Source organism: Anneissia japonica, unplaced genomic scaffold (assembly GCF_011630105.1).
Source record: "Anneissia japonica isolate Jap-2015-1 unplaced genomic scaffold, ASM1163010v1 scaffold1606_len605190_cov180, whole genome shotgun sequence".
NCBI lineage: Eukaryota > Metazoa > Echinodermata > Crinoidea > Comatulida > Comatulidae > Anneissia > Anneissia japonica.
In genome coordinates this window covers 257,062-271,355 of record NW_022749369.1, presented here as the reverse complement: position 1 = coordinate 271,355, position 14,294 = coordinate 257,062, and the positions used below count along the sequence as shown (strand labels likewise).

Below are 14,294 nucleotides of genomic sequence, written 5' to 3'. Positions count from 1 at the left end.
GGTCAAACAGACCATGCACTATAAGTAAATTTTGCACGGAATAGGATAGTAAAATTTTAAAGATCAAAGGATGCTGTTGTGATTAGCTTATGTTTCACACACTATGTATGTTTTGATTGCTGGAGTGGCACAAATTGTGACAAAATCGGCACTATAACTTCTCGTGTTGCATGAAATCATGACTATATCATTTTCTGTTGTATATTTTATTTAAAATAAATCAAATGAAATAAACATTAAATTGCAGTTCATTATTCAATATGAATATCAATTTATTTTTAAAACCAGGCAAACGAAACATTGAACGAATATGATGAAGCAAGTAAAAGGCTAACAGAAACTAACGAAGAGTACAACGAAATGGAAAAACGAGCACAAGAACGGGCAAAGGATATTGTCAATCTGGAAACACAATTACAAGATCTCAAAGAGGAAGCAGAGGAACTTGATGACCTCAGGATGCAGCGGGAAGAGGAATTGAAAGCAGTTGAAATTGTAATTGGAAGTCGTGATGCCGAATTCAGAAGTTTAGAAACTAAGACACAACACATGCGTGGAAGGTCAGAAAGAAAATGACTCAAATTTTAAATCAATGCAGTAATTAATATAGTAACTAGTATTATTTATGTGATTAAATTGTGGTTTTTGTGATTTGTGTTAGTAGATGTCGGCCCAAGATGAATAATACATTTTTTGACTTCTCCACAAAATGTAAAAAAATAAATAAAATTGTATAAAGCATGTCTTAATTTTGCTTGATTCATACTCAGTAACAAAAAGCTAACAGAGAACTCCAAGTGTTGAAACTATTTTAAAGTTTATATTGCATTGGCTCATAACATTTCATAGACATCCAGTTCCTTTTGCTGTACCTATTATTCATTTTAGTGCTGTCAAAAAACTGTATTATATTTCTTAATCTAATTTTATTTTTTTGTATTCTTTACCATAGACTTCAAAAATTAGAATCTGATGTACTAATGAGTGAGCAGAAAATTCTTGAGCAATCATCAGCAATTAAAGATGGAACTAAAGAATTATTAGAAAAGAACACACACCTGAACCACTTATCTACCCAGGTATGATAACTTAATAACGTAACAATAATAGTAATTTGTGACTGCACTTTACCAATGCACTTTATGCGTATTTGGAGAATATTTACGTGGATGTACATACAGCTTTTTGCAAAACAATGATTCAGTAACACCTACATTTCTGTCATTCATAAGCAAAATATGGAATGAGGAAGCTTTCTATGTGCTAGGCGTTCTTATACAGCACACTGAGAGATTAAGAGTTATTACAAATTTACTTTGCTAAAAGTAAACTTGGTATAACGAATCAATGCATATTATTTGAGGATTGCCATTCCAAAACCAGTGTACTGTCACTAAATGTTAAACTGAGTAATTAGCATAAGAATGTGGCAGCATTGTATACTTTAATACAGAGAAGCTGTAATACTTTTACTGGACTTTGGCAATAGTAGGTACTGTGGATTCCAGTAAATGATCTATCATTTTAAAACTTATAAAGTGGAGAATATGAATATAAAATGTCAACTGATGCTGGTTTTGACATAGCAAGGCTCCATTTTAGCATTTTCTGTTACGAAAGAAAAACAATCTTGCAACACAAGTTTCCTAATGCTAACAGCTATCAAAATATATATAATAATTCACATAATAGCCCTTGTTGAATGAACTTTGAAACTTGACAGTTGACAAATTCTCAATTAATTTTTTTTAGATAAAAAGTCAGGAGGAAAAGTTAGCATCCATTATGCAAGATATGGCTCAGAAGGAAACTGAATTGCAACGACTGACCAACAGTGTTGATACAAGCAAACAGAAACTAATTATGGCCCTGAAAGATGGAGAAGCAGAAGTCACTGATACAGAGCGAAAAATTAAGGTAAACTAATAGTTAACCCACGGTACAGTATATGAAATGATTATACAATATAACAGTGGTGATGATGGTGATAATAGGGAGACTTCAGTTGCACAACGCGGTAGAATCTAGAACATCATTAATATTTCATCTGCGCATGCGAGAACGTTAAGTTCTCGTGTGGATTCTAGGACGCAATTTGACCAAATCAACGTTGTGCAGAGAAGGTAGGACAGTCACGCATGAGTGAACCTGTTCTAGAGTCGCATCATCGCACAAATCGAAAGCTCCCTAACGATTATAATGCTTCTGATTGTGAATACTGTTACAGTATGCAGTACTGTTATAAATGAAGAAATGTAATAAAAAGTATATACAATATATAATTGGAATTGCAGTTGAGAAGTGGGGTGGGGGGAGGGGAGGCCACTCCCTCAAGTTGGGGAGACCTACCTCAACCTGCTTTCCCATGGTCAGGGAGTAAAAAGATTTTATGTAATTTTTACAGATTTTGAGACTTTAATTGATTAAATAAGCTGTTAAATCCAACAATAGTTGGACCTTTCGGAGCTTTGCTGTTATTTTCATTCTTGACCTACACCTTCTAACACATTAGAGAGTCTCATATTCCATCCAGCTGTTGTGATTTTTTTTTGCACAATTTCAGGAAGCAAAATTCAAACTGGAACAGCTAAACAAAGAAAAGTCGCAGTTGAGTAAAAGTGTAACCGATAGCAACAGAAAGCTTGCTGAGTCCAGGACACAAATGGAAGAAACCGACAAGGAACTTCAGTATGTAGGTGGCAGCATTGAGAAGAGCAAAACTGAACTGAAACATACTCTAGAACTAATACAGTTAGAAAAAACAGAATTGGAGGCTTTGAAAATACAGCATGAACGGAAGATGGCAGAGCTGGAGCAAACACAAATAGCTGTGTTAGAGGTACATATGTAAATTCATGGGCTTCTAAGCAAAAGGTCCATGAGAAAAACATGCGACATGCCTATATATAGTCATGATGACATCTTATCATGACCATATATAGGTGCATCATGACCATATATATTGTGACTATAAATGGGCATACAACCAAGAAGATTTGATAGTGTGAACAGAAATGAAATGTATGAATTCACTTTACCTTTGTCTTCCAAGTAAGATTTAAATGAAGACATACCAATTGCTTTTTTTTTTCTTTTTATGATAAACATTTAGGAAAGAGCCCAGCTTGAAAACCTACAGTCAGAAGTTCAACAAAAGCAAGTAAGTTTAGAATGCACTCGACAACAAATTGAAATAGAAAGGACATTAAAGGAGCAGCTCACCGAAGAAAAGCTTTTAATGGAAACCGGGATAAACAATCTACACAGAGAAAAAGAAATGCTAGAAAATAACTGTGAAAGCATGGGATCAAAAGTCAGGAAATTTAAGAGGTAAGGCAGTATGAAGTATAGTCTCTTTTGTGAATACTTAGCTGGATGTTTAATTTATGAGGAAGATATTTAACATCTTTTTGGATAGATAAAGTGCTGATTAGATGAAACACCAGCGACAAAGTATTTTCACAATTTTATTGATTGCATTCTTGTGTAAAAGTGCCCCATGGGAGAATGAGTATTTTCGCAGTGGTACTTTTTGTATTTAAAATGTCACCATGCATTTTTTTTCAAATGAAAAGAAAAGAAAATCTTATGCACCTCATTAGTTCAAATTTGGAAATAAAATTGTTCAAATGTGTTATTATTCTGAACTCCAGTCGTTCTTTTAAATACAAAAAAAAGTAGTGCTTGATTTTTGAGGACCGAATAAATTGATGTTAGCACTCTAGTAGTGTTTTTAAGCTCTTTTTAGTCTAACAAGTTTTATGTGACAAATATGTGTCATCAGCCCATATATGGGCATGATGATGCAATATCACATTCATATGAGCAAATCACAGGTATTTATCACATAATATCAAATGTTGTGGCTAGTGATATAACTTGATGCAGACTCTACAACTAAATAGCGTATACAAATTTAGTATTATTTGGAGCATATGTGCATAGCCAGTTAACATTCCATTTTACATTGATGTGTTTCTAATGCATTTTGACGACATGTTATGTTTTGCAGGCAGCAGTCGGAGAGTGAAGGAGTGTATGAGACTTTACAAGGTCAGTTACAGAAGTTGAGTGAGGATGTACATAAGTCAGAGAAGGACGTAGATGAAATGACTTACAAGCGTTCTGCCATGGTGAAGGAATTCCAGGCTACCAAGCACAAGCTTAAAGGTTTGATTTTAGAGTCTGATCCTTATAATTACTTTATTATTCAAGCTATTGAATATGAAAAACATTAATGTTTGAAATATAGAATCACAAAGGCTTGTATTACTTTCTTCTGAGTTAAGTGCTAATAATTACATCATTAGTAAAATATTCTACCATGGTAAATGTCAGGAAATACGCACAAGGTAAAATTTTGTTATCAATTACCGTAATTCAATATTAGTCAAATATTCCATGCAGAAAATATATAAAAAATGAATTAGTCATTTAAAATTAAACAGTAAAATGAATGAATGAATTATTTGATGGCTACCATTGTATATCATTGCGGAACTCTTTTATTGACTGTTAATTCTGTTTTCTTATTAGATCTTCAGACCCAAATGAAGACAACAAACAGAGAACTAATGGAGAAAAATGATCAGAAAGGCCACCTGGAAAATGAATTGAAAGATGCTGTAAAACAGAAAGAACAGATTCTACTAGAAGTTGAACAGTTGAAGACGAATATCAGTCAAGAGCGTGATACCCTTACTAACATTCTGTCTCAGCAACACGTACGGCAGGAAGAGTTACATCAGCTTTTAATGGATGTTGAAAGACGTCAACTTGAGGCTGAGGACAGTAAAAGGGCACTTGAGAGTTTGAAAGCTGACTTAGAACATGAAAAGACAAAAATGATCACTGTAAGTGGCTACAGTACATTACATTCATATATTAGTGATAAATACAATAATAACAATAATAATAATAATAAAATATTCATAATAAATAAGACAGTAATGTTAATATGTTAATATTTCATTAAAATTTGTTCCCGGAGAGTGTTTTTTTGCAGTGAAGCTTATCACAGTATCCTCTCTCAGTAAAATATAGTACAAACAAGGTAATAGTAGATTCTGCCATATCAGGTTGTAAAATTCGTTGTCGAGGGTTGGAACCACACGCTGGCCATTCTCGGCCGGCCATGCTTAGTTAAACCAGCTTGCACTGTTGACAGGTTGTGAAGTGGCTCACGTTATGTTTCAGCCCCAGGTGCGAGTATTCCATGGCTTTAATAAATATTGTGTGGTCACCTCTCACCAAACATAGATGGTAACATCAGGCCTAATTAACTAAGATATACAAAAAAAAATTTAAAAAAAGGTCTGTGCAGAATCTCACTTGTTCTGTGCATGGTGGACCTGAGGCCTAGCCCTAAGTTAGACAAGCATTCGGCTTGTTGAGTATTATGCTGCTCATACATGCAGGCCCAAGAGCACAAGTGAATAGACAGTGATTGTAGCTTAATATTTATAATATTTGCCATCCCATCTCCCAAGTCTGGACAAAAATTCAGTCCTTGATGAGATTTGATTATATATGGAGTATTACTTCCCTCCCCAAATCAAAATTATGTTAAATTTCATTTTTTAAATTAACATTCTCATAATGCTGTGTCTAGTTTCAGAGTCAGTATGAAAAGAAAGACAGTGAATTGCTGTCAAGTTTATCTCAGAAGACAGCAGATTTGAGGAAAGCAAGCGAGCAACTTAAAACTCTGCAAATTGATATTGGAAATTTAGAGTCTGCATTGGGAAAAATTCAACGTTTAGGTAAGTAATGCAATTCATTTTGTATTGTACAAAAAATACTACTTTTAACCACTATTTTTTTGGCTTTTAATCAAACATTAGATGGTGTTTAAAAAGAATAATCTCAGTTGTCTCTTTTTTCCCCTTCTTTTTGTTTTTACAGAAGCCAATCTGGAGGCTTTAACCCATGATCTGGAATCAAGGGATGATGAAAAAACTCAATTGGCTGAAACTCTGAATTTCTCACATGCTGAAATTCAGAGTCTTAGAAATGTGAGTTTGTTTTTAACAGGTATTTGTTAATTAAGTTTTAAGATAATACTAGAAAATACAACAATGGAGTGAAGGAAGATGAAGATGGTTAGTGCATCTAACAAGAAAAATAGAGACAAAATATTGACATTGACAAGAAAAAATGAGCCAATTAGAAACAAGAGATGTAAGTTCAATAAATTTTAATTGGAAACACCAACTTAAGTAAGAGTAGTAAACAACAGAAGAGATATGGTAGATTGTTTTCAGTGTTGGCTCTAGAAAAACAAAGGGCGGTTGAGCTCCTCGGAGTCAATGGCCAACCATTAATTAGTTTAAGGCATAGGAGTAGTTTAGTCTCATTGTTATTATTGTTATTATGATTATTTTTATTTTATTTTATTGTTATTATTTTATTGTTATTTGCTTTTTCTCAGTTGGCCTATATTATTTCAGTGTAAAACGGATAGGGGCAATGTGCAATATGCGCTATATAAATATAACATTATTATTATTATATTAAATTTATCAACAGACAGTCCACAGGGGGTTTTGAACCAAGCAGCCATCTAGAGCTTCGGTCAGATTTCCCAGAACAAAATTCATTTTGAGGGTCGTGAAAGATATTTAATGGCTGAGGATGCAATCACTATAACTTTGTTTTGGATCAGCAAAATAATATATTTAGTTTGACGAACTCGTCGTGGCGTTAAATGATGGTGTGGTGGGGGGAGGGTCCAAGGCACACCATTTCCGGTGATAGTAGTTTCTATACAGTTTTTTCACCTCATCAGTGTCCCTCTTTGTTTAATTTTAAAAAATCTTTTTTTTTTTCAGGAGAAAATGGAAATTCAAAACCAGGTACTAGAACTTGAATTGAAATTACAACGCAACAAAAAGAAATACAGCGATTCAAGCAAGGTGAGCAACATGTACATGATCATGGGAAAGGCGGCTTGGCACAGCGTTTTCCTTTCTTAATCTGAACCTCTTAGTCGGAAAGTTCAGACCACACATTGACCGTTCTTGGCTTGCCCTTTTCTTGACCCTGTCTTGCGTTGTTGACAGGCTGTGAAATGATTTATGCTATGTTTCATCCCTAGGTGCAAGTATTTCATGGCTAAAAGTTTGTTTTAAAAATACATTAAAATATTATTGTTGTCGCTGTTTATCATCAATAATACTAACATCAGGTATACAACAAGAAAATCATTATCATCATCATCGTTATTCTCATCATTCTCATTGTCCTCCTTATTACCATAATCATCATCGGTAATCATTATTGTATTCATTATCTTTATCAGTATCATCATCATTATCATAATTATCATCATCATGAGGATGATCATCACCATAACCACCATCACCACTATTACAAAATTTACTGTATTACAAATACCATTGACAGCAGTAGGATAATTGATTGTAATTGTTTCTTTCAGTCAAATCAAGAAGCTCTTAAAACCATGAAAAGACAAATCGAAAGATTAGTAGAAGCTGTGGAAGAACATAGAAACCGTGCAAATCGATTGAATCAGGAATTATTAGAGACTCGTGAAGAGTATATACAGTTGCAACAAAAGGTATTTTCCTGTCCAAATTAAACGTGTTTCCTAATGATTCCAATGTAAAAATTGTATTTTTATTATTAGTGGACAAGAGTTACATGCCAATATTAATGAAAGGGAAATATTGTTTCTTTGGTGAAACGGTGTATTTTTTATTTTTTTTTGCAAAATTTTTAATTAGTTTTATGGTTGAGGTGGCAAGGCCATATTTTCTTGATGTAACTTTGTCGGTATCTAGCCACAGACAACCATGTTATGAACAAATATGTTGTACATTCTTTACTTACATCTCCGGAAATATGTTATGCCGTAGGACCATAAATAATGTTTTTATGTAACTGATTTTTTTTTTTTCTTGTAACAGAATGCTAAACTATCAGCTGTAAACAGGAAAGAGAAAAAATTGGAGGCATCTCTACGTAACCTCCGAGAAGAAATCAAATCAGAAGTATCTGTTGGTTTAAAGGATTTAGAATTGTCGAGATTTGAGGTTCTAGATGAGTTGCAAGAAATGCATGAACAAAAAAGAGCCCTGACCAGTCAATTAGACACACTTAATCACTCACTCCATATGGTAAGAACATAATTATATTTCAAAGGTTTTCTTTTTTTTTTAGATATATTTGTAGTAGCCTGTATATTTCAACATTGATTTGAATGATACGCTGCATTGTAAATATGTAGTGATTCAAGCATACTTTTATATTATGCAGGCTACGCTTGAAACTAGTATAGATCGTGACAGTGGCTTTCAACACCATTTTAACCAGGCACAGCATAAGGACACAATAAAGGAACGTTTTGAGCATGAGCAAGCTATGCTTAAGGTACAGAATCTGATACATGCTTGTTATTCAGCTTTGTATAAATACTTAATTTTGGTCTATGATATTGATATTTTTTGGGGGTTTTTTCATATGGGATTTCTCATAACATGCACTCTAATTAAACTCTATTTTTTTAAAAGGTTAAATTTTGAAAAGTCCTTAAAACTTTAATTGCCCTCTTAATGATTGAAATGCAAGTTTCAATAGCATAATATCTTGCATATGTAACATTTAAGTTATTGGTCATATGTGCAATATGGCCCACGTGCACAATAAAGTATGCAGTAAAGTCTTAGGAAAAGAGATGGGGATGGTCGCCTGGTGTACTGCCCCGTTCACCACTAGAATGGCCCCAATGGAAATAAGTCTTCGGACATTTGTGGGTTATCTTTGATGTATTTTACACCAAAGCAATCCAATCCAACATATTTTGCGAAGAATTTGCTGCAATTTTGTTTATGCATCTGTTAATTACCCAAGAAAAATGTTAACTGAATTCAACTGATTGCACAAGTTTAGTTTAGCCGGGCACTCATTGCGTTGTGCGACGAATCAAACTCCACTCCCTGAGACCACTAGACGAAGCGATGCCCTCTGCCAATAGACCGAATTAGCGATCAACGCTGTTCAGCTATAGTGGGTATTCGAGCCAAAACAAATGCACGAAGATAGGCGATTTACACAGTAATTTAAGAAAATAGCCTTTACTAAAACGTCTCATACACGCTTTGTGTGTAAAGTTGAGCGTGATTTAAATGAACAGAAACCATTGTTACATGTTTATGAATGTAACATCATCTTTTCTCTACGATTGTGTATGCCAAATGTGAAATATAACGAGAATAAATCGTACTATTTTGGGAATTAAACGTACATTGGTCGTGTCTGCCTGTGTTACAGCACGACGACGGCAGCAGCCGTGTATTCACTCACAGTGAATCATGGCGTCGGTCGATGAATGTGCTTGTTGCAAAACTCATGAAATGTGTTGCACTTGCAGATTTCAAGGAGAGCTAAGTTATTCAAAATTATTAAATAATGTTCCTCAATTCACGCCAATAACTTTGGCAGACTGCACGGAGCTGAATGTTTACTGTCATGCCTCACTCAATCATCACATTCAGCCATGTCGCGTTGTCGTGCAACAAGTTTCAGGGGCCGAGGCCTAGCCTGTAAAAACTCTACGTATATTTAACTTAATTTTACATGAAAATCAAATCAAACGTCTTCTGATGGTTCTATGAACCTTCCTTAACCTACCAATGTTTTAAAAAGTATCTTACCCGCGTACTTTGGTTTTTTTGCTTGTTTTCCTGGACCATACAAAAACTTGTAACGTTATAGAATAGGACTTTTAGGCTCTGTTAAAATTTTATACCCACTCGGCCAAATTGTGATGACGTCATCTTTCGTCGCTAATTCGGTCTATTGCCGGTGGCAGTTTGAATGGATCATTTTTGACGAGTCATCGCGTTGTGTTCTTCATAGAATCACGTCGGGCGCAACAAGTGCCTGCCTTTACTCAACACAGACAGAAATATACAAGTATTATGATTAAGTGCAGTTGTTTACATATTCTTTGTATATGATTTGTTTCTTTTTAGCTTAAGATACAACAGCAAGTTGAGAGGCAGGCAGAGATTCTTGATAGTGTGCGGAAAAAATCAGAATACACATTATCCGGTGTCAAACAGAAGCTGTATAATTTTGAAGAGTTGGTTAATAAAAGCGGCCTCCAGTCGAGATTACAGGATGATGACCAGTCTTCTATTAGTTAATGATTCTAGGTTTATATAACCTGATTAGAGCCGATGTGAAACATCTTTAAAAATGTTATACTTAAGAAATTTAAGTATGCAAGACTCATCCAATCCATTATACTCAGACGTTATCGTAAATAGATCGGGAAGGATTAGACTTAAACAACATAAAATATCCAAAAACCGTTTCAGACATTCAGCATTTTACATTGCTTGTAATTTATTTAATCAAAACTTAAGAAGATAGCTACACAAACTCCAATTTTTATAATACTAGAGAATTTTTAATTGATATTTATCACATTTATAAACGATTCTATGTTATGTACAAAAATATCTCAATTTATTTTTTGACAATAAAGTTGTATCTTGTATCTTGCACCACAGAAACTGATAATTCGTAGCTTCCATTCATTAAATCTATATTAATGTAAATATTTGCCTACACATCACTATTTAACTGAAAGTGATTTCTAATAAAATTTAATTCAAATACAGTAGTTTTAATAACTTTGCAATGTGTTAAAGTGAAGCTTCTATAACAATTGTAACATATTGTATTATTTTTTCCTATATAAATCTACAACAATGTTGCTGAATTAAAGTATGCATTTGTTGTCTTTCTTCAAGTCGAATATGCAAAATAAAATATACATTTTACTATATAGTCGAACCCAAAGACACCTATTCATGACACAACCGTACTAAAGACTGGTTTTTTTATAAAATTCCAGCACTTTAATGTCGGCAGTTTTGATTTGTCAGTCGAATCCCCATCCCGATTGCGACGAAGACAGCTGCAAAATACAGTAATGACAGTGTAGTAATTTTGGTAACCATGCTTAATGGAACACTTTTCAGTATAAAGACACAATTATAAATTATAAGATTTGATTAGTAATTTATAACATGAATTCAGACCTTTTCAATCTGGCGTATTCATCTTCTCTTTCAACAGACATCTAGAGTGCTTTGAAGCACAAAGGTAAGCCCTAACAATTATAGAACAATCTCAGTCCTCGGATCAAATTATTACGTACCTCAATGAAAATGACCTTATAAATGTATCAATATGCTTTTAGCAAGCACCCACTCAACTGTTATGCCTTCATCGTTTAATAGCTTTTCTTCTTATGGATTCTGGGGTGGATGCAGGATTTGGCAGTAGGGTTGGAGATGAGGTGATAGCATTTTGAAAATATGGAGTTCAGGTTCCCGGAAACTGCACTCTCATACCTTAAAAATCTTACCGGTAATTCATATCAACAATACAATATTATACAATCATTTTTCTTAATACAGTTTAAGAGGGGGTGGGAGTGCGATGGCACCGTATACACCCTCCTCCACTTCCCGCATCCGTCCCAGGGATGCTATACACGAGCATACAGAGTATTCAACGATACGAAGGCTGCGACGTGAACGCTCTTTCCTTGGCCCCTTGGCTGGAAGGTCAAACAGTGAAATGTTACCCCAAAATCAATCGGAATTGCCATAGGCCTACTACAGGGTAGTGTCTTAGTTCAATTATATTTTTATTATTATTCATAAAACGACATTTCAAAATTTATTTTACCTTGTAGGCCTACTTGCAGTATTTTTGTGGATGATGTTGCTGTTTATGTTTCGGGAACACAAGTTGATAGATTAAATACAAAATTACAAAATAATGCTAATTAGAAACCATAATATACTTTAATCTGATGTCAAAAATATTCAGGGCCGTCGGAACCGCACCGGCTTTGGCCGGACCTCTTATACTTTTATTACTTTAAAAAATACATATACTTTTACCTATAAATTATATTAATTGTTGCACCTCAATGTCATTCGAATGTTTCACCATGTACCGGTACGTGTTTTGTAACGCACTACAGTATTAGCCTATGCATTTCAAGCTCCTGTTATGAATTAATTAAAAACTTTTTTTAAATCTTTGATTTTAGTAAAATTTGTTCACCTTTGCCCCAACCATGCAGAGCATCGGTAGGGTATCTAGTCGCCCACTAGGAGAAGTGGCTCTACAGGTTGCCAAATGCTATTTCCAAGCATCTAGGGTTGTTATTTTATTTATTTTTTATTTTTTTTGGCACAATATTCCTAAGGGTTGGGGCTTAGCGGAATGGTTCATTATCTCCTCGGTAGTATGGGTGGTAGAGCTGTTGGCTCAGTATTCTTTGATAGCCATTTGTAAACATAATATTTACATTGAAATAGCATTGTAAGGGTCGGCTCAGAGTAGAAAATGTATATAGTAAACTGTAAACAATATATTAGATACAGTACAGTTTTGTTTTTTAATACCACAATATTATAACTTGACAATCAAAATAACGTTATATGGATAGGCAAATTATCATTTTTGGTCCCGCACGATTTCGTCGAATAAACGCCACCAGGCGTTTATTGTTGAGAATGGTTTTTGAGGGGGAGTTTATTCAAGGGAGGTGTTTATTCGAGGCAGGCATTTATTTTTTTGTGTAAAATGGATACGTAATGTATATACTCAAACGCCCCTTAATTCCACTGTTATTTAAATTGTAATTTTTACTGGAGTAAAACATTAGTAGAAAGTGTTGGGAATGTTTCCATTAGATCTGTTTACAGTCAAGGGGGAGTTTATTTGAGGGAAAAAAATGCGCCACGGAGTGTTTTCGAAAGAGGCGTTTATTCCAAATTAGGGTCTAGAAGGGGCGTTTATTCAAAGCGGAGTGTTACACGGGTACAAATACGGAAATGTAAACCTCCCTGATTATGTTTTCAAAAGCACAGTATGTTGTACTTTTGTACGATGGTGACGGCAAAAAATTCGGCAAACTGGGTTGTCATGATTTCGGTGAACTGGATTCGGCAAACTGGGTTTCGGCAAAGAGGCCATTAATTCGGCAATCATGGGTTTCGGCAAACTGGATTTTGACAAACTGGTCGGATACCGTTTTGGCCCCCAGTGCTAGACCAATTCGAGGGTGGACGCTAATAAGGGGTGAGCGCTGAACTAATAATGTTTAGCCTGGTAGGGCACTACTGTCATTGGCAGCAATTTTCCTTCATATACCTGGTTGGTTGTGCACCTGTCTCATAATATCCAAATTACTGCTGAAGCAAGCGTGTATGTGAACTACCGGAACTGTGTCGTAGACAAAAACATCTTCTGAAATATTAATTTTGGAATGGTGTTTCTTCTAAGTAAGAAAATATACATATTGGTAAGTAGAGAGTGTACCATACTATAGTTGTACAAGCCTGTATGCCTTCATGGTGTTAGATTTAATTGCGGTATCCACTGTTGTTGTTCAGGCCTACATTTTCAGACTGGAGACTGCTCTAAAATTGTTTTGAGTCCTTTTCATACAATGGCATTAAACAGGAATATCAGTGAAAATGTAAAAAACAGAGCTAAAGATTTGTTGTTGTGTAATGACATACCGTATAGTCGTAGGCACATGTTTTTGCTACCTACAATTTGTAAATCTAAGTACTTTTTAAAATTAGGCTAAGTGAAATCATTTATAATTATTATTCATCAATGTGTAATATTATTTATATAGTGACTTAAAAACGATCCGTGGGTCGTAAAATGAGTTTTAATTTAAATAAAGTAGGCCTTTTATAACACCGCTATATAAGTTCATGATCTTAATGCCGTTAATGTCCTCAAAATCATTGTCTGTATATACATTCTAAAATTGTTCTATCTAAATAATTTTAATTAATTTAATAAAGTGTAATATTATTTATATGGTGACTTAGAAGCTATCCATGGGTCATAAAAATTTTATTAAAATAGGTCGATAACAATCGCATAAAAATACACATTCATGAAATACCGTTGGTGAAATGTATTTATACAGTTTATTATTATTTCCTGTTTTGACCTTCTTGTTCACTCCTTGTTCACGATGTTTATTTTCATCTCACCTAGCCGGTTTTTTATTTTAGCTTTTTCTACATTCACTCACTCGCCACTGAGGAAGGACTAGTGTTGTCAGAAAGCTCTGGTTCTACTTCTGGTTGTTGCTTACCAAATTTGTATCTCTACCGAAATCCAGCCATTGTTTCTCATAGCATTGTTTTTGTTGCCTTTAAATCTATATATATATATATATATATATATATATATATATATAAAAATAAAATGAGATT

General features: G+C 34.3%; 1 protein-coding gene across 1 annotated transcript in view; it reads left to right on the top strand.

The window, feature by feature from the left end:
* LOC117121067 (centriolin-like) overlaps nt 1-10,755 on the top strand; it is a 31,004-nt gene extending 20,249 nt beyond the window's left edge. The window contains exons 29-42 of the mRNA XM_033266161.1: nt 289-560; nt 953-1,079; nt 1,753-1,917; nt 2,564-2,839; nt 3,113-3,330; nt 4,013-4,170; nt 4,537-4,853; nt 5,612-5,762; nt 5,905-6,014; nt 6,831-6,914; nt 7,439-7,579; nt 7,929-8,138; nt 8,278-8,391; nt 9,996-10,755. Coding sequence (XP_033122052.1) covers nt 289-560; nt 953-1,079; nt 1,753-1,917; nt 2,564-2,839; nt 3,113-3,330; nt 4,013-4,170; nt 4,537-4,853; nt 5,612-5,762; nt 5,905-6,014; nt 6,831-6,914; nt 7,439-7,579; nt 7,929-8,138; nt 8,278-8,391; nt 9,996-10,169 — 2,517 coding nt within the window. The 3' untranslated portion in view covers nt 10,170-10,755. The remainder of the gene's footprint in view (nt 1-288; nt 561-952; nt 1,080-1,752; nt 1,918-2,563; nt 2,840-3,112; nt 3,331-4,012; nt 4,171-4,536; nt 4,854-5,611; nt 5,763-5,904; nt 6,015-6,830; nt 6,915-7,438; nt 7,580-7,928; nt 8,139-8,277; nt 8,392-9,995) is intronic.
* Nucleotides 10,756-14,294: the final 3,539 nt, after the last annotated feature.